Source organism: Pipistrellus kuhlii, unplaced genomic scaffold (genome assembly GCF_014108245.1).
Source record: "Pipistrellus kuhlii isolate mPipKuh1 unplaced genomic scaffold, mPipKuh1.p scaffold_m20_p_3, whole genome shotgun sequence".
NCBI lineage: Eukaryota > Metazoa > Chordata > Mammalia > Chiroptera > Vespertilionidae > Pipistrellus > Pipistrellus kuhlii.
This window is the reverse complement of record NW_023425529.1, coordinates 60,011,522-60,038,374: the sequence shown is the minus strand read 5'-3', so window position 1 is coordinate 60,038,374 and position 26,853 is coordinate 60,011,522. Positions and strand designations below refer to the sequence as shown.

Below are 26,853 nucleotides of genomic sequence, written 5' to 3'. Positions count from 1 at the left end.
CCCCTTCTTCATTACTTACCAAATTTAAATCCATTGATTTCTTTGAGAACTTTCAAAAGCCACACACAATGCTTTTGGACATGCAAATAATGCCTACCTTTTATTAAACAATACCTAAGTCTTAGGCACAATGTTAAGTTCTTTATAAACATTTTGACATTTAATTATTATAATCATATTTAAAAAGTGACATGTCTATTCCCTTTTTACAGATGGGAAAGTGAGCCTAAGAGAGGTCAAGTTATTTGATCATGCTTACATAAAAAAAGTTTAGACAAGAAGAGAATTTAGTTCAGCATAGCATTTTGGTTCTAAATTTTGGGTTTGTAACCATAACTTTGCTTAAAAGTAGGCTAGTCTGGAGCTTGGGTGGGTCTAAAAAAGGAATAACACAAGAACATGAATGGCTATGTCATTTATTATCAATAAGAAAACTATTGCTCACTGCTTCTTAACATTAAAAAAAAATGGATTTCAGAGGGTAAGAGAGAGAGAGATAGAAACATCAATGATAAGTGAGAATCTTTGGTGGGCTGCCTCCTGCACACCTCTTATTGTGGATCAAGTCTGCCACCTAGGCATGGGCCCTTGACTGAGGTTGAACTGTGACCTCCTGGTTCATAGGTCAAGGCTCAACTACAGAGCCATGCTAGCTGGGCTGTTCACTGCTTCTTATTCAAAGTTCTCCTTCCATTGGCTTCCAGATCCCATAAAATCTTACTTCTCTTACTACTGACTGGTTGTTTTCTTTTTCTTGCTAGCCCCTTTTAAGTTCTCATCCTCCAAACATAGATGATTCTCAATGTCTGCTCTCACACCTTTTCTTTTTTTCTCTGTCTAGTGGTGTTTAAACTTTAGTGTGTATTACCATTGCTTTAGGAGCCATAAAAAATTATGAGCCCCAGACCCAAACTCAGATTTAGTGAATCAGAGTTTCTTGGGAGAAGAATTCAGGAATCTGCATTTTAACTAAGTAGCCCAGTCTGGGTCATGGTTGAGTGTTGACCTACAAAGCAGGAGGTACAGTTCAATTCCAGGTCAGGGCACATACTTGGTTGTAGGCTTGATCACTGGTGTGGGGCATGCAGGAGGCAGCTGATCAATGATTCTCTCTCATCACTGATGTTTCTATCTCTCCCTCTCTAAAATGAATACAAGTGTATTTTTAAAATAAGCAGCTCAGGTGATTTTAATCTAGGTAGAGAAACACACTGGGAAACACAGAGTCTGTATCCTCTCTCAAGGCCCTCATCTGCCTCAACACCTTCCTCAATCACCTCTTTGTAAGATTCTCCATCACTATCTCTAGAACAGGCTCCTCATGCTCCAGACTCTCATTCTCTCTGTTATTGACATTTGCAGTTGGATGTCCTGCTGGCACCTGACACTTATTATATCCAGAATCAGACCTCCTCTTGTCTTCAAAATACCAATTGTTCCCCTCGAATTTCCTGTTTCTATTGACTGTGTCTTATCAGTCTCCTGGTATCTAATCTCAAAACCTTACTCAGAATCATCCCTCACCCTCAGAGCTCTCTTTCAAGTACCTACGTTCAATCAATTGATGAGTCCCTCCCTGACTCTTCCTCTGCTGTGATACTTCTATATGTCCCAGTGGGTCTCAGCAACCCCCTACCATGTAGACTTTAAAAAATGATGTTTGGGTCTCCACTGAGACCCATTAAATCAGAATCTCTGGGAATAAGCCCTGGTGATTAGTTAATTTAAAAAATGCTCCAGGTGATTCCAATGTACATTCAAGGTGGGAAACTCTGAACTGGTCCTCACATAATCTGGTACTGATAAATTAACCATCCCCAGAGACAATGATTCACTCATTAATTAGGAGAGGTGACTAGTTAATGGATTTTATTATTATTATTTTTTAAATCCTCATCCAAGGATATTCTTTTCATTGATTTTTAGAGAGAGTGGAAAGAAGTGGGAGGAAGACAGAGAAACAGAAACATGGACTTTAGAAAGACACATTGATTGGTTGCCTCCCACAGCCTGACCAAAGCCAGAGATCAAACCTGCAACCCAGGCATGTGTTCTTGACTGGGAATTGAACCAGCGACCTTTTGGTACTCAGACTAACACTCTCAACACTAAGTCATACTGGCCAGGGATAGTTAATGGATTTTAACAGTTATCCAGAAGAGACAATAAGAACCTGGATGGTGATAAAATGGAAACAAATGGAAAGACAATGTGGGATGACTAGCTTTAGGATTTTGAAACTGGCTGATATAGAGGGCAGGAGAGGAAGAATGACAGACATAGTGATCACAAGTTTAGATAATCAGAAAGCAGGAAAGGCAAGAGGAAAGCTCCTCTGAAAAAATATATATATATATATATATATATATATATATATATATATATAATATTTTTATTGATTACAGGTTCCTGAGCTCAATTCCAAGTTTCTGATTCACTAGTTTGGGGTGGGGCACAGAATTTACCTTCCTAACAAGCTCACAGGTATTGACAAGGTTGCTGGTCCAGGGACCATATTTTGAGAATTACTGGCCTAGCTAGCAGGCAAATACAAAAGAGATCTGAACTAGGATACTGACTTGGGGGGGCTCATCCATATAGCAGAAATAGTTAAAATTTTGGGTTTCCTGCTCAGATAACTGCAATTATCTTCTGACTAGTCTATAGCCTCTTAATGGGTTTCTCTGCTTCCATAATTCCCCAATATATTTTGCATACAGAAATCAGAACATTAAAAAAATCATAAATCCTATTGTTTCAGTAAGCTGCCTACAACCAACCAGTGGCTTCCCATGGCTCTCACATATTGTCCGATTGTTCTGGCCTCTTCTCCAACCCATCCCTGTCTCTCCCTCCCGCTCTGCTTCAGCCACACTGATCTTTCAGATCCACCAACATGCCACATTCTTTCCTGTCTCAGGGACTCTGCTCACATTGTTCCCCTGCCAGAACCACTCCAGCCCTGCGCATAGGACCACCAACTCGTCCTCATCCTCCTGATCTCAGTTTAGATGACACCTTCTTAGAGAGACTTTCTCTCCTGTCTTCCCTTGTTAATTATTCTCTACCTAACTGTATTTTTGTTCTTCATTATTCTTGTCAAAATCAAATATCATACGTGCATGTCTCCTTGCTTATTATTGTCTCTCCCACTAAGCTCCCCAGGGTGGGCATTTCTTGAATGAATGAATGAATGAATGAACTGTAGGTAAGACCTATTCATTCTTTTTTTTAAAAAATATGTATTTTTATTGATTTCAGAGAGGAAGGGAGAGTGAGAGAGAGATATAAACATCAATGAGGAGAGAGAATCATTGATCGGCTGCCTCCTGCATGCCCCGCACAGGGGATTGAGCCACAACCGAGGCATGTGCCCTTGACAGGAATCGAACCTGGGACCCTTCAGTCCACAGGCTGATGCTCTATCCACTGAGAAAAACCAGCTAGGACGAGTCCTATTCATTCTTATGTTTCCAGTGGCTCAATTAATACATGTTGAAGAATTAATTAAAAAATACTGAGAAAGGATACAATAAAACTAAGTGCAGAAATGAGGGGGATGTCTACATTTTATTATATAAGAGTTGAGAGTGGAGAAGAAAGGAATGCTAAAGGGCAAAAGAAGAGGAGGCAGAGAGGTAGGGCACTTTCAGAATAGTGGCCTAATTACCACAACAAAAATGTGTGTATATTATAAAGTTTATATACATACACACCTGCATACATATACATACATATTCATGCACACACACATACACGTATACATACATACATACACAAACACAGATATCTAAATGCCTGTATCCTGTATAGATAGGCATTTGGAAGAGAAGCAAAACAATTTCCATGACATAACACTAGAGGAAAAAAGAATTTCAAAGAAGCAGCATTCATCATCCATTGCCAGATCTATGATGACTAGAAATTGAGCATTGCCAAAGCTCCCTTGGGCAGGAAGGCTATTCATGGGCACGAAGGTGTTTTCGTTTTACTAACACAATCCAGTATGTAAATTATAGTTTACCCAGGTTCTCTCATCATCCTTTCACTTAATCCTCAGGAAAAAAAATCTCAAAAGACAGGCAAGACAGCTCTCACAGTTTTCAGCAACACGATGAGGAAGTAGAAGTAGCAAGTGTAGACTGCCTGCAGGAAATTTAGTGGTATCTCTCCTCACAGATTTCATCTGCCATCACAGATACCTACTATTTATATAAAGACTCTTCAAGGCCAACCATAATATGAGCAAACAGGGTCAGGGAACAATAGTAACTTAGAAACTGATCTCCCTAGAGCTTCTCATGTTCCCTTCTTAAATCGAGCACTTGATTCCAAAAGCATTAGAATCTGGGAATATTGTTAAATAAATATCGCTTGGAAATAAAAAAAAAACACAGACTGTTTAAAATGGCAACGGCTCATTTTCCCTCTGGTTTAATCAGACTACCAACCTAAGGTTAATGGAACTGGTAGTTGTCAGCATTAGTGACAGCTCCTAACATCTGCACCACACTCTAATGGACCACGTGGAGAATCTTGTACGTGTCCAAATAGCAAATGTTAACATAACGTCCCTCGTGGAACTGAATAACTGAATCGGGGGAGATGCTGTTGGAGAGAAATGCAACTATTGCCCAGGATGTTAAAACTGGGTAAAGAACTAGCTGCATTTGTTGTCTATATCTATTAAAGCTCTTAGTTGGAAATAGCTTTTCCTTCACACGTCCTGGATACCCGAGATTACTGCAAAATCAAGCTCATGAACTAGGAAAAGATGAAGCTAGAAGCTTCTTTAAAGTGTTTTCATTTTACTAATACAATCAAATATGTAAATTAGTTTACTTAAGTTCTTTCATCAGCACTTCGTCTGGTCCTCAGAAACATCCCAAAACACAGACAGGAAGCAGCAGCTCTTACTGTTATCCCCCAGGGCCCAGGGAGGTCAAGTGGATGATTAGCTAGGAAGTGGCGGAGTCAGGATATAGCACAGGAGTGCGGGGCTTCTGCCTCTACACAGTAGCAACCTCCACACTCAAGTCAGATATATATATATATATTTTTTAAGTTCTCGGTCTCACATCACACAACCCGCAGGGCATTTGACCTGTGCATGTCTGGTCACCTTGTAGATTTATAAAAAATAAATAACCAATGAGACCTGAATGTGCCCAAACGTGTGGCATAGGTAGTAAGCATTCCAGAATGTCAGGCGAGGGAAGAAGAGACAATGAACTGTGATGGTTCTTATTCTTCCTCTTTATGCTGGCTTTTATTCTATTTGCTCCAGGTAGTCATTCTCTCTAGGGTAAAACCTTTAGGGCTTTATTGATTCTTTGGAAGATTTTATTTTACTTTATTATTACTATTTTAAAAAATATATCTTTATTGATTTCAGAGAGGAAGGGAGAGGGAGAGAGAGATAGAAACATCAATAATGAGAGAGAATTATTGATTGGCTGCCTCCTGCACACCCTTTACTGGGGATTGATCTCACCACCCAGGCATGTGCCCCTGACCAGAATCGAACCAGAGACCCTTCAGTCCTCAGGCCGATGCTCTATTCACTGAGCCAAACTGGCCAGGGCTACTTTATTATTATTATTATTATTATTATTATTATTATTTTATATATATATTTTTTTTATTAAGTTATTTTTGTATGTATACCAATGCCCCCTACTTTATTGTTTTTTTAAAGACTCAAAACAAATTTCATTTTTCCCTTTTCATTGAATTTATTAGGCTGATACTGATTAACAAAATTATACAGGTTTCAAGTGTAGAATTGTACAACACATCACCTGTTCACCGCATTGTGTGTTCCCCACCCCAAGTCAAGTCCCTGCCCAGCACCGTTTATCTTTCTATACCCTCCTCAACCTCCTAGTGCCCCTTCCTCCCGGCAATCATCACACTGTTGTCTGTGTCCCTAAGTTTTTAAACTATGGCGCTGTTGGTAAGTTCCTGTGATGAATGAGGAATGAACTATGGCTGCCTACAGGGTTTAAAACATAGTTACATAAATAAATTGAACTATGGAAATGATATAGGGAGTGGGGCAAAAGTAAGTTTGCAGTTGTGAGTAGGCAAAACACAGAGGTTATTGTATCATTATTTGTTGATGCTTGTATTTTTTTCCATACAAACAACTGTAAACTTACTTTCGCCCCACCCTGTATTGGGTAATGAACAGTAAGGGGAAGAGTGGTAACTTGGATTTATTAACTGTGATTTTTAAAATTTGAGTTTCGGGGTGAGAGTTTTATTTAATATATAAAGAGATGAAGCAGAGAGATGAGCAGAATAAACTAAATGAAAGAATACTTTCAGAACAATGCCTTAATTGTCATAACACAAGTACATATTCCCACAAAATGACTGCTGTCTGAATGTCTTATCTAGCTAGATGGTTGGTCATTTGTTCGTTCAGTTAGAATACTACAATATATAAGATATGCTGTTTAATTATATGCATATGTAAAGAACAACATTAATTAAGATTGTGTACCTGTTGAGCAATGCTAAATTGATGAAATTCTACACCTGAAAATTCTGATGACACTTTTCTCATAGCCAATATGTAATACTAGTGAATGAATAACCTGGATATCCAATCCCTTCTCTCTCATTCCCTCACATATACACATACACAGACACACTATCATTATGAAACTCAGTTTAAACAACACTTTAAAATGTTCCATTGTGCAACCCTAGCTGGTTTTGCTAAATGGATAGAGCATCAGCCTGCGGACTGAAGGAGTCCCGGGTTTGATTCTGGTCAAGGGAACATGCCCGGGTTGCCAGCTTGATCCCCATAGAGGTCATGCAGGAGGCAGCTGATCAATGATTCTCTCTCATTATTGATGTTTCTCTCTCTCTCTTTCCCCCTTCCTTTCTGAAATTAATAAAAATATATATATAATAATCAAAGCATAATATGCTAATTAGAGCGGTCGTCCTTCCAGATGAAGCCAGGGCTGCAAGGGAAGCCCAGGTCCTGGGTGCCAGAGGGAAGCTGGTGCTGGCAGCTGGCCTACTCTTGCACGAATTTTATGCAATGGACCTCTTATATATATATAAAGTTTTCCACTGTGTAAACCACTGTGCTAGGCATTGTTGAGGGAAAGAAAAGCACAGATTAAATGCACAATTCCTGAACTTCTTTCTACTTTCTGAGTCTGCCTCTGAAAGTGAGTTTGAATCTCAGCTCTGGCACATTCTGATTTAATTGTTTTGGGTAAGTTCCTCATTGCTCTGTACTTTAGTTTTGTAAAAAAATCTGTGAACTGGCCCGGCTGGCGTAGCTCAGTGGTTGATTCAATTCCCTGTGATGGCGCAAGCCCGGGCTGTGGGCTTGATCACCAGTGTGGGCCGTGCAGGAGGGAACCAATCAATGATTCTTTCTCATCGTTGATGTTTCTATCTCTCTCTTCCTCTCTGAAATCAATAAAAATATATTTTCAAAAAAATCTGTGAACTGGAATTAATATCTAACTTTATGTGGTTATTAAGAAGATTCAGTGTGATAATATGGGTAAAATATTTTGCACATTGTAAACTATTATTGTTGTCATTATAATTATATGAATTTGAAGATTTTATATTCTAGAAGAGAACATAGACTTAAACATAGCTAACTCTAATAGAAACAATTAACAATCTAACAGGAGAAAACCAAGATGGCGGCATAGGGTAGACACCTGAATGCAGCCTACTACAACAAATTTGAATTTAGAACTGAAAAACAGGGGAGGCATTGCCCTGAAGCGCCAGACGGCTGGCTGAGAGGAGGCTCTGCCATCTGGGAAGGAGAGAGAAGGCACGCTGAACCTCAGGAACTGTGAAGGTATGGAGAACTGTGTGCGCGAAAAGGCGCTGGCTTAATCCCGGTGCGGAGAGGAAGGGCCGGACCGAGATTGCTGCTGGCTTACTCCCTGCACGCAGAGAGGGCAGGCCAGGCTGAGTTTGCTGCTAGCTTACTCCTGGCGCGGAGTAACACAGCTGGCTTTCTTGTCCGAGAGGAAAACAGAATCACCCTATTGCTCTGATAAACAGCCCCAGACAGGGAGAGGCCAGACTGTCAGGCAGTGGGCAGAGATCTCTTGGAGGTGTGTGAAGCCAGAGGCCATTACTGCGGGACTTGGGGAGGAGCCAAAGAGAAAACAAAGTTTGTCTGCACCAACCCGAGACTCCACCCTACCTGTGGCTGAGCACAGAAGCTCTCCCAGAGGCTGGCTTTCTCTAAGGAGGGACTTGCAGGAATCCAAAGCTTGTCTGCGCCTTTACCAAAGAGGTGTGGGCGTGCCTGCAACCAATCTTCCAAAACTCTCCATGAACAGGACTTTTCTAAGGCGAGACTGACAGGGAACCAAAGATTGCCTGCGCCACCCCGAGACCCCGTCCTATTCAAGCAGAGTACGGAAACCCTCCTAGCTGAGTCACTGCTGATCCTCACAGCCAATTGGCTTGGAGATCAACGCTTCCCAGTGATACCAACAATAAGCAAGGCTTAACAACAAGACTGCACACACAGCCCACAAAGGGCTACACCAAGACTGTCCACTGCAGGTAACTGGGAAGGCTGTGCTACTGGGCTCTACCAGAACACCTAGCACACAAAGCTATTCCATCAAATCAGGGAAACAACTAAAATGCAGACAAGAAGAAGGACACAAAGGAAGGAGATGGAGGAAAAGAAAAGATTGGACATTGAGTTCAAAACTACAGTTATAAGGTTATTCAACAATATCCTAAAAAAGGCCGATAAAATAAATGAGACCTATGAGGATATGAAAAGGGAGCAACTAGAAATAATAAGGGATCAACAAGAAATGAAGAAAACATTGTCTGAAATAAAAAATATTATACAAAGTCCTAAAAACAGACTGGAAGATCGCAAGAATCAAGACAAAGATTTAGAACACAAAGAGCCAGAGGACACTCTTCTGCAGAAGGGAGAAGATAAAAGAATCCAGAAAGTTGAAGATAGTGTAAGAAACCTCTGGGACAATTTCAAGCGAACCAACATCAGAATTATGGGGATTCCAGAAGAGAGAGAGCAAGATACCGAAAGAGTACTAGAAGAAATAGTGACAGAAAACTTCCCCCACCTGGGGAAAGAAATAGACTTACAAGTCCAGGAAGCCCGCAGAACCCCAAACAAAAGGAATCCAAGGAGGACCACACCAAGACATATCATAATTAAAAATTCCAAGAGCAAAAGACAAAGAGAGAATATTAAAAGCAGCAAGAGAAAAGCAGGTAGTGACCTATAAAGGAGCACCCATAAGATTGTCAGCTGATTTCTCAACAGAAACCATGCAGGCCAGACGGAAATGGCAAGAAATATTCAAGGTGATGAATAACAAGAACCTACAGCCAAAAATAATCTACCCAGCAAAGCTATCACTCAGAATCAAAGGACAGATAAAGAGCTTCACAAATAAAAAAAAGCTAAAAGAGTTCATCACCACCAAACCAGAATTATATGAATTGCTGAAGGAGGTTATTTAGGAAGAGGAAGAAGATAAAGATAAAAATTATGATCAACAAATACGTAGCTATCAATAAGTGAATCTAAAAACCAAGGGAATTTAAAAATCTGATGAACAATATTAACTGGTGAATATAATAGAATCAGAGGTATGGAAGGGGAGTGGACTGACGATTCTCAGGGAAAAGGGGAGTGGGGGTGCGGGAAGAGACTGAACAAAAACTGTGCACCTATGGATGAGGACAATGGGGGATGGGGAAAGGACAGAGGGTGGGGTGGGAACCTGGTGAAGGGGAGCAATTGAGGGGGGGAAGAGGATCACATTTGTAATAATCTGAACAATAAAGATTTATTTAAAAAAAAACACACACACAAAAAAAACAATGTAACAAAGGCAACCCATAAATTTAGCCTGGGGAATAAAGTAATAAACCAAGCAGAGTTGATCATTTTTCCAGGTTCTATAAATACTATCCCCTTTTGCCACTAAATAAATAACTATTTCTTCAAACATGTTAGATGCAACACAGAATTATATATGGGAAAGTGGTCTTTAAATTCAGCAAGTTGGCCAGCTCAGCAGAGGGAATTCAAGAACAGAATGAGAAAATGGAATGAACAGTCTTAAAAAAGTGTCCTCTATTTCTGAAATTCTGATTCCATGGTCAAGATACTTGATGCAGTTTACAGGTATATATAAAAAAAGACAATTCAGAAAAATAGCATTTTTCAAATAGTTCCCTTCCTCTCTTGCTGATTTTTTCTCAATTATCTTTTGAAAAACTGGCCTTGGAAGAAAATGAACATTCACCTCATGAAGAAAAGAGTTATTTTGAATAAGTTGGATCACTGAGGGAGGAATTCTATTAAAGTCCTTGGGGAAGTGAATTATTTATTGATTTAGTTTGTGGTATTAAGTTAGGGTGTCCTTCTTCCATTACATATTATAAGGAAATTAAAGAAAAAAGGATAGGAAACGAATGTCTTAAAAATATGAGGATAAAGAGGACCAAGTATTGTATATTAATTATGGTGGGGGTGGGAAGATAAGGATGTAAATAAGAAAATAACACTGATGTTTGAAATTTACTAAAATTAATCTTTAAAAATATTGGCTAATGTCAACTAATATGTTACTTTTTTCTAAGGCAGCTAACTTGTATAAGAAGCTCCTTTTACACATTTGCTTTCTTATTAGTTCATTTTCTCATTCATCAAAAATTTACCATGTATTGCATACCAGCTGTAATGAAGACAGACGTGATCCCAACCTTGATGACGGTTAAATTTTAACCTTCATCAGACATAGCCCCAGCTGGTTTGGCTCAGTGGATAGAACATGGGCCCGTGGACTAAAGGGTTGCAGGTTTGACTCCAGTCAAGGGAACATTCCTTGGTTGCAAGTGCATGCGGGAGGCAACCAATCAATGTGTCTTTCTCACATTGATGTTTCTCTGTCTCACCCCCTGCCTTCCATTCTCTCTAAAAATATCAATGGAAAAATATCCTTGGGTGAGGATTAACAACAAAACAACAACAACAAACAAACAAAAGGCCAGAGATAAAAGAAAAGAAGAAAAAAAAGAGGCTCCTGGATAACCCACAGTGAAAATCCATTCATTGAATGAGTAAAACCTACTGTACAGTCCAGTAATCTAAGCCTTTCCAGCAAACTCCTCTATATCAACGTAGGTACATTCAGCTGATTTAAGTATTAAAACAATAGCATTTGTTAAAAATATCATGCTACCAAAATAAATAAATATAAACTAAAGGGGAGAAATTTGAATCTTATCCTCTTAAGGAAAAAGAGATTGATGTAGTGTCATTTGATTGTGATGGAACATTCTTTCCACCTCTCATAGTGGATCCTGTGGTGCATCAACAATTTAAATTACTCCCCAAATTGAACCCTGACTTTTAGGATTTATTTTAAAAAAGCATTTAAAAAAAAAAAGAGGTCATTGCCTAAACAATTCCTTTAATCAAAAATCAGAGGATTTACTCAAGGGATGGTGCCAAACTTTCTTCATGAAGACTACCATGGTACTTCACTTCCTCAGTCCCCCTCACTCAAAGGGGTAAGAGGATCCAATGAATTTTTAAATGCAGATTTTTGGTTTATACAGTTCTTTTTCATCTTCTGGAAGTTGATTAGGGGACTTAATGAAGATTCCTCAATGTATCATTAACCAATTTAGCTTCTTCGTTTTTAATTTAATTTTTCCCCCCACAGTGAGTTTGGGAGAGCATAGTTGTAAGTCTATCATGGATTTCATGTTTTTCTGTTCAAGCTTTGAGGGAAGCTAAATTACTAGGAAAATAGTAATTAAAAGTGATCAGGACAAAAAAGCGTTGGTGCTATGAAATGTGGACTCCCTGACCCACACCGAACCGAGCAGCGGGTTTTGGTTTTGATTATAGCCTTCCTTACTATTTTAATAAACATGAACCGGCATTCAAACTTTTAATATCCTGCTGCTTAACTATTTCCAAGGAGCCATCCAGCCCTTTTAAACGGCCTTTGTTTTAACGTTTTAATTTGTTTGGCCCAGTCTCACCTCAGAATGCCGTAGCCCCATGGTAAACTCTTTCATAAGTTGATTTCCAGAATCACAAGCAATTCTTCTGTTTCCCCCTCCAACTAAGTGCTTCCTCATGTGCCAGAACTGTTGGTGCTGACAGCTTCTCTGCCTTGTTTTATCTGGTTCCCTCAGCAAGTCTGAGAGGCAAACACAAGCATGTGTCCAGCGTGGCCTGGACGCACCGTGGCCACGGCGATACTTACAGCTCCTCTAGGAAGCGGAGGCTGTGCAGAGGACCCGGGGGCAGCTGACTGACGTTGTTCATGCTGAGGTCTCTGGGGAGGAAAACAGACAGCGTGTGAGGAGCGGCGTCCGCCACCACAAGGAAATCCAGCTGTTCAGCTTACACATCTTCAAGCAGTGGAGCCAAGTGAACTCCTTTTGCTTGACAAGTGAATCACGATTGTGCACCTTAAACATATTCCTATTTCCCCCTCCCTCCCCATACCCACTCCCACCATCAGGGGCTCTCCATCAAGCTGGAGACCCTACAGGAGGAGCTTCTATGGATTCAAAACGATCTGGACCACTCATGGGCATGGTTGTAATTCTTCAGGTTGAAGACTATGTGATTAGGACGGCAAGGAAAGGCATAGCCCAGTGCTAGACATAACCCCACTTCGCGTCTTGCTGGACGTTTTGTGACAAAGAGAAATGTCTTCACCATCAACGCTGAAGTCCTGCTTCTCTGGGACTCCAAGCACCTTGTAAAAACAAATGTTTTGATTCAAAGAAACTTAAAAAACAAAACAAAACAAAACAAGACAAAAAGCCTGTTCCCTCCTTCTAACATGTTCCTTTTACAGGTTCTCGGATTGCATTAAATAAGTGAAATGAACCATAAAACAAGGGTGAAATGCGATCCTGCTCCGTAGCACACTTCCTGCTGGGCCTGCACAGTAGTTCCTGGCACAGGAAACAACAAGCCACTTTGGGCAGAACTCAATCAATTTTTTGTTTTAAGAGAAACTCCATGTAATTAGATTTTATTCTGTTTTACTTTTCTGGTTAAAACTTAAATTTTTTTTTTTTTTTTTTTTTTTTTTACTGTGTCCCACATAATCCTACAGCATCACTGGTATATGCCATCTGATCTCAGCTCCCCAAAGACTGCTAGACAGATTCTAATGAAGACCCACTAAGACTTTATGTAACAGTCAGCTGAAGGCTGACTTAGAAAAACACTCATTACTCACTCCAGAAGATTCCGATCTAATGCCATTGAAATCTCAGACCAGGTCTACACACTTAAGATTTATCTTGCAATACACAATGAGCTCTATAGCTATTCTCTCTCTATTGATTCAATCAGCATATAACATTGTATTAGGTGTACAACATAACTTGATATATGTACATATTGTGAAATGATTACCACAAGTTTAGTTAGCATCCATCACCATTCATATTGACAAAACTTGTTTTCTCATGACGAGAACTTGTAAGATTTATCTCACAGCAAGTTTTGAATACACAATACAGTATTGTTAATAATAGCCACTATGCTGTACATTACATCCCCAGGAATTATTTATCTTATAACTGGAAGTTTATATCTTTTGACAACCTTCCCCCATTTCACCCATTAGCTTTTTTTTTTTTTTTAAATCTGGATTTTTCTGTTATTGAAGGGGACACATCCATTGCACACAATCAGCTGATTTCATTGAGGCTAAGAATTGAGGAATCATTCACTTTCTGACTTTAATAAGGTACCAGTGAAAGCACTTTCGATCTTGCTTCCCAGCAATTGTCCTCAGATTTGGCCCAAATGAACTCTTATAAAAATAAAAGTCACCAATGTGTACAAGGAAGATAAAATACTTTGCTAAATGTTTTAGAGTGTGGTAAAAAAGCAGAATTGTTCATTTTAATGTTGGTGAACAATAATATACAATTAAATGCTATGTTCTCATGTGAAAACTAAACCATGTCAAAAATTTGGATTTTTCTAGCATTATCTAGAAAAGAGAGCCAAATAACTGATTAGCATTTTCAGTTTTGTTTTGTTTTGTGTGTGTGTGTGTGTGTGTGTGTGTGTGTGTGTGTGTGCAGATATTTCTCTGAAGTAGTAAAGTTTTTAGTTCCCTGAACAGACATGGATTCAATTAATTAATGCAGTTTCTGGATTCCTCGCTGTGACTATGCCATAGTCACTATGGAATCTCTTCAAAGGCTTGATATTTCTCAGGGCTATTCAATTGTTTGGTAAGTGCTTGTCTCACTTATTTCCTAAAGAGGATCAAGGTGGGTTTGCTTTTGGAGCATGTTAATTGGTAACCTAGATTGAACCAGTCTCAGCATCAGGACAGCTGGCGAGGAGATTGTTGACTTTCCTCTGCCCTGAACTATTCCCTTATGATGTGCAAATCAGTTTGGGACAAGCATTAATCTTGTCTACGTGCAGAAAGCTCTAAGTAGAACAAGGAAATTTACACATTAAGGAGACTCATAAGCATATTTATTACCGGATTTCAGGTACCTGGAAGATAAGCTTATATAAGCCTCCACTCTCAGGGTTCCCACTGGAGCAGCAGAGAGGGCAGGCGTTGTCAGGGCAGCGTGTTAGATACAGTGTCTCGGGTTTGAATTCAGACCTCTCCCTTCACTCGCTGTATGATCTTGAAAAATGAACCTCCCTGTGCAGGCTTCCTCATATTTAAAAAAGGTGTCTCTACTTTAATAGTTTGAAACCCTATGATTAGCTGTTTCCAATGAGAAGAGAGTGACTTAATTTTATTCTTAAAACAGAGAGTACCTCCCTCTCCAACAGGAATTAACAACTTCTCGGTGTTACTTGACATTGTGGTTCCTCTGAGAAAATGAGCTAGTATTGCTAAACCAAAACCTTATCACCTGTGTTTGATACGGTTTCAAATAAAAGAGTTTGATAAGGTTTTTTGATAAAAGAGTTTCCAGCAGTGCATAGAAGCCTGAAGCAGAAATAATTTTTAAAAATGACAATCTAATGTAAAATGAAATAGGCCTTTAAAATATAAATTCAAAGTGGGTAAGGTAAAATGTAATTTGTTTTTATTCACTTTATCTTTCTCTGTGTGTAAAAGACCAAATTTTTAGAATTCCTAACTTGCTGTGGATTTATATTGTTATAAAATATATAAAAATCTTATATAATAAAGAGGCAATTAATATGCAAATTGACCATCACACCTTCACAAGATGGCTGCTTACAACCAGGTTGGCAGGGGGGTTAGTGAGGGACGACCAAATGACTGAACAAGCAGGCTGTGTGGGGTGACCAGGCTGGTGGAGGGGACAATTGGGGGCAACCAGGCTGGCAGAGGGGGCAGTTAGGGGTGACCAGGCTGACAAAGGGGGATAGGTTTACCAGCTGGCAGGGGGGTCAGTAAGGTGTGACCAGGCCAGCAGGGAGGGGACAGTTAGGATCAACCAAGCCGGCAGGGAGGGGGCCAGTTAGGGGCAACCAGGCAGGCAGGCAAGTGAGTGATTGGGAGCCAGAGGTCCATGATTGTGGGAGGGATGTCCAATTGCAGTCAGACATCCCCCAAGGGGTCCCGGATTGGAGATGGTACAGGCTGGGCTGAGGATCCCCGCCCCCCCCCCCTCGCATGAATTTCATGCACTGGGCCTCTAGTGCATGAAATTCATATACAAAACAGAAACCTCAATATTTTGTTATGTAATTCAATAGAGATTATTTGATTACTATAAAAGTTCCTAAATCTTTAATCTCAAATTCTTTTTAAAAATTATATTTTTATTGATTTCAGAGAGAAAGAGAGAGAGAGAGAGAGAGAGAGAGAAACATTAATGATGAGAGAGAATCATTGATTAGCTGCCTCCTGCATGCTTTTCACAGGGGACTGAGCCCACCAATCAGGCATATGCCCTTGACAGGAATAGAACCTGGCTCCCTTCAGTCCATAGGTCAATGCTATATCCACTAAGCCAAACTGGCTAGGAATACTCTCAAATTCTTATCTGTTGTGAATCAGTAAAACACAGCCATGGCCTGGCTGGTGTGACTCAATGGTTGAGTGCCGACCTACGAGCCAGGAGATCACAGTTTGATTCTTGGTCAGGGCACATGCCAGGTTGCTGACTCAATCCCCAGTAGGGGTGTACAGGAGGCAGCCAATCAATGGTTCTCTTTCACCATTGTCTCTATATATCTCTCTTTTTCTCCCTTCCTCTCTGAAATCAATGGAAATATATTTAAACAACAACAATAAAACACAGCCATGGACAGAAGGGGTCCTCAGACTAGCTGGTTAAGCATGCTATTTTTTTCTTCATATCAAGAAGAGTAAGAAAAATTACCAGAGTAATTTAATTCAACTTTTTGAGTTAAAAATTATAGAATGAGAGCAATCTTTCTACTCTGTACAAAAATATACTCATTCTGACTTTTAAATTATTTTTAAAACTTTTCTCTCATTTTTTTCTGTAGGATTTGGTCTTTCTGACACCTGGAACACATATAACCTTAGCAGTAACTGAGGGGCTCTTAAATAATTTCCAAGCCTGTACATTATTTACTTCTTAAGCTACTTTTTAAAATGGTTCTATTTTGTATCACATTTTGGCCATAATTCAGTTTCCTAAAATTGGTGAAGCAATAGAATGGATTTATTTAAAATTTTCATCTTTTGCCAAGATGTTGACATTGATTTCGAAGAACTGGTCATTAGGTAAAAAAGATCTCAAAAAAAAAAAAAAAAAAAAAAAAGAATGATTCATTGTGCCAAGATGTTCAAATATGTTAAGCTATTATGCCCTGTCTCACCCTGTTCTTGTCTATGCATTAATGACTCTGTCTATTAATCTAGAACAGGGTTGCTACATTCTATGGGAGATATTGGCTATAGATTGGAATCACCTCAAGAACTTTAAAAAATATTAATGCCTGTGTAACCCCCCCCCTCCCAGAATTTCTGAGTTAATTTGTCCAGTATAGGCCCTGGCGTCTGTTTTTCAATTTTTATTTATTTTTAATTGAATTTATTGGAGTGAGATTGATTGATAAAATTATGATAAAATTATATAGGTTTCAGGTATAATTCTATAATAAATCATCTATATATTGTGTTGTGTGTTCACCACCCCAAGTCATGTTTTTTTCCATCACCATTTATCCACCCTTTATTCTCTCCTATCTACTCCCACCCCATTTTCCCTCTGGTAATCACCATACTATTTTCTGTCTATGGGACCTAAGTTTTTAAAAGCTTCTCAGGTAATTTGATGTCCAGCCAAGGCTGAGAACCAATGCACAGGTGCAACTGTGAATTTCTAGAAGTGCCCTGAACTCTACAATCCACTCAAAATTAGGATGCTGAAGGCACTAATGACAAGAGTTCTCCATTCAAGCAGACAGTATCTTTCTCTTGAAATCGTTTTTTTGTTGCTTACAGATCCATTATTTTGTCTTCATTTGACAAATGTTAATTGAGCATTCATTGTGGGCAAGTCTAGGAACACAGTGGAGAATGAATCCAAGTCATCTTCAACTTTTCCTTTTCCACTGTCTCTATGTCTGTAAGACACCCAGTGTTACTTCTCCTACAGAGCTTGCTTCTGGGTCTGGCCTCTCTTCTTTCTTTTTGATAACTGCTTACTGTGCGTCTTTATTCTGGTTCCCTATCCCATGGCCAGGGAGGTCACCCTGAAAAGTTCATCTGATGGTCACTCCACTCAAACCCACTGTGAGCCAATAGCAAAGACATCCCCTTAGGACAGGTGGATGATTTGGAACAGGGCTGCTCCTCTGGAGGCGCATGTACATTACAGAAAAGATCCTTTTCCCCCTGAAGGAGCCACAGAGTGGGGTGAATGCCTTGGTAAGCAGAGCTTGGCCTGGAGCTCAGTCCCCATGGAGGAGCCCCTGCTCAGCTGTAGCCATATGGGACTCCCCTGCCTGAGAACGTCTGCTGGCTCCAGGCCTGTTAGAGGAACTAATGCCCACATTTTTAAGGCTTTACACCATCTGGCCTAATATTAGTTTCCATCTTGATTTGATGTCACTTGTCTCTGAGCAATGTGTGCTCTGGTTACACTGAGATTCTTGCTGTTCCTCTTTGTGTCTCTCTGTCTTTACACATGTGATTCTCTTTTTCCAGAAGACATGAGTCTCTGTATTTCCAAATTACCTCTCCAGTGCTCCCTCGCTTCCCCCCCCTTCCCCCCATTTAAAATCTAGCTTAACCAACCCTTGTGTTTCTGACACAACCTCTTATCTTTCCAGGTTAGTTGTTCTCTATTTTAACCTCTAGTCCTTTGATATTTCCAGTATCAAAGACTTGTTTTAGCTTAAGAGCCCAGCTTAGATCATACATTGATCACCCGGATCACTATCTCACCAACATACTCAACTCCCTAGCCCCATCTTCGGTTTCACTCTCCTGGCAAAACCCCAGCTCTGGAAAAACACCATAATTCTTCCTCTCTGTTACACTCCCAGGGTACTGAGTTATACTAGAAAATAAAAACTCACAAATGTGCAGATTAGTGACTATAAATTCATGGTCTTTGTGGGTTCTCAACACTGCCGCACAATCCTGTTATTTGTTATTGCTCAATTTACTCCCACGGGGCCTGTTGCCAACCTTTACCACTTGCCTCAAACCTCTTAATCAACAACCACCCCCATTATGGGATACATTCCCTGCACTTCATGGAAATAAATGGAATTCTTCAGACCACCAATCATGTTCTAGGCCAAATCCTTATTCTCTGTTATCACCTGCTTTCTATGCCCATACTTTTCTCCTGGTTCAGTCTTGCTCCTGGATCCCTTTCCCTCTCTGATGCTACAGCACATCACTCCATGAATATCATTCCTTTTGATTTCCTGTATATATATATATTTTTTTACCCTTTTCTTCTTCCCGTTCACCGTGTAAACATCGTTAAGTCTTTTCCATGACTCAAACAAAAGGAAAGCAGGATCTTTCATTCCCATGTCTTCCTCTACCTGTTACCCAATCTTTCTCATCCCCCTTGGGATTGTTTCTGGTCTACAATTATAGTCTCCACTTCCCGTTTCCTTTCTGACCATAACACATAAACTTCCATCCCTACACTCCAATAAAACTGCTCTTGCCAAAGGAACAGCAACCTCCATGCTGTCAAATCTAATGAACACATGACTTACTGGGCCTCTCTCTTGCATTCGATGTGCTCTTTCTGGAAATTACACTCTGTTGTCTCCAAGTCATCATCCTCTCAGGACTCTTTTCATACTTTCCCCTTTATAGACTCCTTTGTGGAACTTTCTTGTATCTACTCCTTAAATGTCAGTGTTCTCTGGAGTTGTGCCCTTGGCCTAGAGCTCTTCAATCTCTACCCTTTCTTCTTGGAGGCTATTACTCTCAAGGGTTGAAGTATCACTTAAAAGCCCATAACCTTCCAAATCCATATTCCTAGTCTTAATCTCTTTCCTAGGTTTCAAAATCATATAACTCACTTTGGGATGTGTCCGCTTAGCAAACTTACAGGAATGCACCATGTCAAAACTGGGGAAATTTTTTTTATTTTCTATTCCAAACTTGTTTGTTCTTCTTAGAGCTCATTTTTAGTTAATGCCCAATTGTCTTCCAGGTTAAAAAGCCCAATTCTTGGATACTCTCCAAGCCTCCTTCCCTTTTTTTTTTTTTTTTTTTTTTTTTTTTTCATCAGCTCTGCCTATTCCTTTTTCTCTCTCCTTACTCTGTCCTGTTGCGGGCCCTCACCACTTCTGACCCAGGCACCTGAAATTGCCTTCCAATTCTGTGGCTGGCTGCTACCAGTCTTATCCCTTTAGAACCTCCTTCCAAATGGCAATGAGAATGATCTATAAAAAAAAAAATTCAGAATTAGACAAATCACCACCCTACTTAAACCCTTTCCAAATGAAATCCACATTTGTTAGTATTACACACAAGCTCCATTGGATAGCACACCAGCTTTTCACCACTCTGGCACACGGATTCTAATTCATCCTTCAAGACCTGCGGTGGGGTGTCATCTCCTCCAGCAAACCTGCTCTGACCTTTGAGGTTAGTGTAAGTGATTTGCTTTCTGTCCTTCTGCTTCATTGCACACAGTAGGCTGTATTCAGGATTAGTGGACTTTTTTAAAAATCACAGAACTTGTAGTATTTAGCCAAGCCTGGTCATGTAAGAATTCAGTGACACACACACACACACACACACACACACACACACACACACACACACACGTTTCAGAGAGAAAAGGAAAGGGAATGAAAGAACCATTAATAATAAGAGAGTCATTGATTGGCTGCCTCCTACTGGGGATCAAGCCCACAACCTGGCATATACCCTAAATGGGAATCAAACTGTGACTTCCTGATTCATAGGTTGACACTCAACCACTGAGCCACACTGGGTAGGCCAATCTTATCCATTTACAAGGCTATACTGCTCCCAAGTGTAAAGTGTATAACCCTTCTGGTATAAAACACTTTTGGAAACAAAACCCACTTTATGTTGCATCTACCTTCCACAATGGTTTTTGCTCACAATTACAATTATGTTTTCTCTTTTCAGTCAATCCTATTTGCTTTCTGTCCCAGGAATTCCTCAAAAATTCTCATCCCCCTTCTACTCCCATGCTCAGTCACTGCTATGCTGCTGCTACTGCTCTTCCCCTCTCCTCCCTCTATCCTTTCTCCTTCTCCTCCTCCTCCTCCTCCTCCTCCTCCTCTTCCTCTTCCTCCTTCTTTTGCTTTCTCCTTTTCTTTCCTTATATGTTCCCCTTTCTCCTCCTTCTCCTGCTAAAATATCTTTCCTATCATTATGCTGGATTTGTTGTGGGAAGGATGACTACAGTAGGTACATAGTCTGTCATCTTAAAATCCAGCCACACCATCGATATTTGAGACTTGGTACACGAGTCAGTGAACAAAGAGGCTGTTTCTTATAGTGTGACTATTAAACAAATTAAGAAAACAACAACAAAAAATAGTTCTTTAATCTCTGCCCCACTTGAAGCCAAATGTTTTCTTCTTTAGCAGCACAGGGCAATTCCTATTTCTTCTAAGTACAACCGTTTAAAACTTGTCTTGGGAGATCCAGTAGCTTTTAGCTTTCTGCCAGAAACCTTTGTTAACAATGGATCCAGGCTGGAGCTGTTCCAGCACTTTTTAATTGATCACTTTTCAAATATGCTTCTGAAGATAAGCCGTGAACTTCAAAAGGAAAGGTGCAGGCTTGCATAGCGTTTTATGATAATATGAATAATGTTTTTTTTCCAGGTACTTCTCTTTTTTTATTGCTTTTTTTTTTTTTTCCTAACCCTGAGAAGTGAGGATATTTTCCCATTTATTTATTTATTTATTTATTTATTTTTGAGAGTGGAAGGCAGGAGGGAGAGGAAGAGACAGAGAGAGAAACATTGATGTGAGAGAAACCCATTGATTGGTTCCCTCCCCCATGCATTCCAACCTGGGGCAGGGATTGAACCTGCAACCCAGGTACATGCTCCCCACTAGGAATTGAACCCAAGACTCTCTGGTGTGCAGGCCGACACTCTAGCCACTGAGGCACACTGGCCAGGGCCATGTTATTGCTTTTAACTCCAAAACAATGAACCTTTGAAAATGATTTTTTACTGAAGTGAAGCATTTATGGGAAAATGAATATGTAAGTCTTACTAATAAGTGTCCAACCTAATGGGTTTTCAGTGTGCATACATCCTGGTACTCAAGAGAGAGAACATTGCCATGTCCTCACAAGCTCCCTCATGTTCCCTTCCACTCACCACTTCCCCCATAAGGAGCAGCTGCTCACTTTTAATACTTTATATTAGGTTTTGCTTGGTTTTGATTTCTCTATAAATGGAATCATACATGCATAGTTTTTTTTTTTTTTTAAGATTTTATTTTTAGGGCAGTTTTAGGTTCACAGGAAAGTTGAGAAGCAACTACAGAGATTTCCCATATACTTCCTTCCTCACAAGTGCATAGCCTCGCCATTATCAACATGGCCCATCAGAATGGTACATTTGCTACAACGGATAAACCTAGTGACACATAACCACCCAAAGTCTGTAGTTTATATTAGCGTTTACTCCTGCTGTTGTACATTCTATAGGTTTGGGCAAATGTGTAATGACATGTATCCACTATAATAGTATTATAGAGAGTATTTTCACTACCCTAAAAATCCTCTGTGCTCTGTCTATTCATTCCTCCCCTCTCCTACTACCACTCTTGGCAATCACTGAACTTTTGACTGCCTGCATGGTCTTGCCTGTTCCCAGAATGCCTTATACTTGGAATTATACCATATGCAACCTTTCCCGATTGTTTTCTTTTTCCTTTCACTTAGTAATACAGAACATAGTTGGGTTTTTTCTTGCTCATTATGTTTATGAGATTTATACATGTGTGGTTCATAACAATAGTTTGTTTCTTCTCAACGCAATACAGTATCTCATTTAATTGTTATAACAACTGTTGTGTTGAATATTTGGGTTCTTTTCAGACTGTGGCTATTATGAATAGTGATGCTATAAAGTATGTCTTTTATTGAACATGTTATATGTGTTCATTTCTGTTGGGTATATATGTAGGAGAGGAATTATTGGGTCTTGATGCATAAATGTTAAACTTTACTGTTAGAATCCTGTCAAATAGTTTTCTAAAATGGTTTGATTGATTCATACTTACACCAGTATTATAAGAGAATTCTAATTGACATCCAATTGTTTCCATTTGTTATTACCAAAATTGGCATTATTTTTCTTTTAAGTTTTAGTCATTTTGGCTAAATTACCATTGTCTCACGGTGGTTTTAATTTGCATTTTCCTTGTGTCTATGGTAAGAGAGTTGCATAGTATCTTTTTATACAACTTCTGCCCATCAGGATATGATTTTTTAAAAAAATGTCAGAAGAATATTTTGTTTTATTTGATGAACTTCATATTAAAAGCAAAACTTACTTGTTAAAAAGTGAAACTATACATTAATATGTAAAGGACAAGCTAATAATCTTCTCATTCTTCTTCTCATGTAATTATTCTTCCCCAGGTTTCAAAGTTATTCTTTAAAATAGCTGACAGTGTAACAGTTAAGAGTGAGTATTCTGGAGCTATTCAGCCTTAGTTTGAGTCCAGGCTTTGTTATTTCTGAGTTGAACATTCAGCAAGTAATTTAACATCTCTGTGCTTCAATTACCTAATCTGTAAAATGAAGATGATAATAATAGTCTGCATTGTAGAACTGTTATGCAAAACAATTGAGCAAAAAAAATATATATAAAGTACATAGTATTTGGCATAGTATAAGCAATACATATTTTGCTATCATCATTATTATAATCAAAACTCTTAATGTTTTTACAAACTGAAACTGTTACCTGTACAGATATAACAAGAGTAGGGAAAAGTTAGCTAAAAGGTTATCTTGAAAAATTAAAATTACCAGATAATTTAAAAAATGTTTAGAAATAGCTGGCTTCTGCTCTATTGGTGCCTTTGCTTTGTCAACAATTTTTTAATGGAAGGTTTAAAAGACAGAGTCTCAAAGCAAAGCTCATTAGAAAACAATTATCAATACATTCTCATTCTCATCTCATAGACAGAAATTGTTCCTGTGAGTGGGCATTCATCTGCCTTTTTTACAGCACGAGAAGAGACAGAAGTAGTTATCTGAGGGGAGATTACTTACTTAAAAACCTTATGTGCTTAGAACACACCCCAAAATTGAGAAATAAGCAAGAAGACAACAAAACCAAACAACACAAACAATAACTAAAGCAAACCAAACCCTTTTTGGACAGTCAGAATCAAAAGCCCACGAAGTTAATCATGAATGTTTATGCACTTTTCTCAAAGGAAAAGGTCCTGATCAGAAGTGAACTATTTTTTATTTATTTAGGCAATCTTGGTGTTTTGTTTTGAAATCCATAGCAACAAGTTAGCAGTGGGAAGCAGACTCAACAAAGCTGGTAATGATGTGGGAATCCAGAGGTAAGGATTACAATAATAATAATTAATAACAATTTATCATCATAAAATGCACAGGTCTTTGATAATTCAGTGTCATAGTTATAGATGTTTTAAAAGCTTTCAACCGATTCAAAATCAATTATTCCCCCAAGACAAAATAGAACTTTATACATTCTAGAGGACTATCCAATTACCAAAAATCAGCTGATAGAATAGGTAACTAGGAATACCATAAAGTTCTATCTCTTCTGCCTTTCTCTATTTTCTATGAACAATTTCTAGCCTTGAACTTGCATCTGTGCAACAGATCTATATTTCTAACAGCTTTCTTTTATAACTTCTCCATGTGATTAATCAACCAGTTACCTAAAATGTAACGCACTATAAACTGAACTCATTTTCTCTTTTCCCCAAACCAGCTTTTCTCTTGTCTCCTCATCTTGAAACATTACCATAAGCTAGAAACTTAGAGTTTATTTATTTATGTTTTTATATTCTCTTATCATTCATCTTCATTCTCCTCATTAGTCCTGTTTGGTTATATCTCTGAAATGTTTCTGGAACAATAATAACTAACATTTATTTGTATCAAATAATACTAAGATTTATCTGGGACACACACACACACACACACACACACACACACACACACACTCCAACAGATGAATCTTCAGCTAACAACCCATTTTATAGATGAAGAAACAGAGGTACACAAAACTTTAGCTTTCCCAGGGTGACACTAGCAGGAAGTGGCAGAGCCAGGGTCTGAACCAGGTCTGTCTGACTCCTAAGTTAATGGAATCAGCCACTTTGCAGCTACACTGTGTATTGGAATCCATGCTTTAATTTCCAGTGTTTGTGTCCATAGCTTAAATTTAGGTCTTAATGTTTGCGTGACCATTTTCACGCCTAAGAAGCACCATGCATGGAAGGGATGCCTCAGAGTAAGTCTCTCTACTTCTCTGCACCTGCTCACACCTTGGTGGCATCTCTGGCGGCTCTTACCTCGTGGCAGTCCCTTCGAACACCCTATTCAGACCACCTCTCTGGCCCATCTTTTCTACTTCTCTTGCCTTTGGACACCATCCTTTGGGTCCTGCTTAGCTCCATGGTCTACAGTCCCTCGCCCATCTGTCCTCTTACCTGGATTCCAGAATTCCAGTTGAAACCCTGGGTTTCCCACTTATCTCAGAGGGAAGATCAAGCCATTGCAATGAGTTCTTTTTCTTCCCTCCCCCCTCCCCATGAGTTTTTAATAGTCCTCTCTGCCTTTATTCTCTCCTCTTTCCCAGTCCCTCTAAAATTATTATTATTTTTTTGCCTAAAGGATAAAAGAGCTAATATTTTATATTGTGCTCCCTTTCTTTCATTTAACAATAATTCTTCTTTTTTGGTCTAGAACTTTAGAGTTTACAAAACACTTTACACTCACAAATTCTTCCCAATTTGTCTTAGAAATGCAGAAATGTCAGAGAACATATTTACACTATATTTCCAAAAAGTTGCTTTGAAACTAATTAAATTTTTTTTTTCTGTGTGAGATATTTGAATGTGGATATTTACAGAGTCCTAACTAAGACCACGCTATAATTCACAGTACTATTGTCCACTTGAGTAACGTATTCTGGTTTTCTTTATGTTTAAAAACAAACAAACAAACAAGACAACTGGGTTTAGAACTAGAACAGGGTTTCTTAACCTTGACCCTATTGGCATTTGGGACCAGGTGACTCCTTGCTGTGGGGGCTGTCCTGTGCATTGTAGGTGCTGAGCAGCATACCTGGCTTTCCCCACCAAGTGCCTGTAGCCCCTCTCCCCACCCAGTGACAGCCAAGGACTTTTCCAGATTGTTATGGGCTGACCTGTATGCTGAAGTCTTAGCCCTCAATAACTCAGAATGTGATTATATTTGGGGACAAGGTCTTTAAAAAGGCAGTTAAGTTAAAATGAGTTCATTAGAGTGGCCCTATTCTGATATGACTGGTGCCCTTATATGAAGGGGGAGTTTGTACACAGACGGGGACAGAGAGAAGACCATGTAAAGACACAGGAAGAAGGCTACACTCTACAAACCTAGGACAGAGGCTTCAGGCAAAACCAACTGTGTGGACACCTGGACCTTGGAAGGCTAGCCTCCAGGACCATGAGAAGTGCCTGTTATTGAAATCTGGTGCTTTGTTATGGCAAACTAATGCCCAGACATTGCCAAATAAATGTCCCGTAGGGTCAAATCGTTCCTGGTTGAGAATAACTGAGCTAGAAAGCATGAATTACACATAGGAAACTATTAATTTTGCCTTTTGTGATGTCAGAAAAATAAGTTTCCAATGTTTTTTTTTTTTTTTCTTCTTCAAAAGAGGGAATTAAGAAGGACTTTCACTCCACACTCTTCTTCACACCATAAATACCTTTTAGCAGGTAATTACATTACCTTATTACTGGACAATGAAAATATAACATAAAAGGCAGAGCAAAACACTATAAGATATAGTGCTTATACATCCTAGGGAGTGACTCTGGCACTGTGTCACCGAGTCTCTTAAATAATTCCAGGCCTGTGGCTGCCCTTAATGGCTCCACGATAATTATGCAGAAAAGACCTCCGAGGTAATATTTCAAAGAAAACCTTCCAAAAGACTTCATGAAAGGAGCTAGATCTATTTTATTTCACGCAGGCAGAAATTCCCATTGCTTCCCCTGCCCTGTGCAATAAGCAAGATGCTGACATATCTTGCAGTGAACATGGTGTGACTCTAGGACCCTTTCATGCCAGCAGGTTGAGATCTTTCTCTCCCATCCACGTGCCAGCTAATATCCGGGTGCTCACACAAAGGCAC

At 39.3% G+C, this 26,853-nt stretch overlaps 1 protein-coding gene across 1 annotated transcript in view; it reads right to left on the bottom strand.

Moving 5' to 3' along the window:
• The window catches only part of LGR5 (leucine rich repeat containing G protein-coupled receptor 5), a 139,214-nt gene that overhangs the window by 65,317 nt on the left and 47,044 nt on the right, over positions 1–26,853 (bottom strand). The window contains exon 2 of the mRNA XM_036458393.2: positions 12,285–12,356. Coding sequence (XP_036314286.1) covers positions 12,285–12,356 — 72 coding nt within the window. The remainder of the gene's footprint in view (positions 1–12,284; positions 12,357–26,853) is intronic.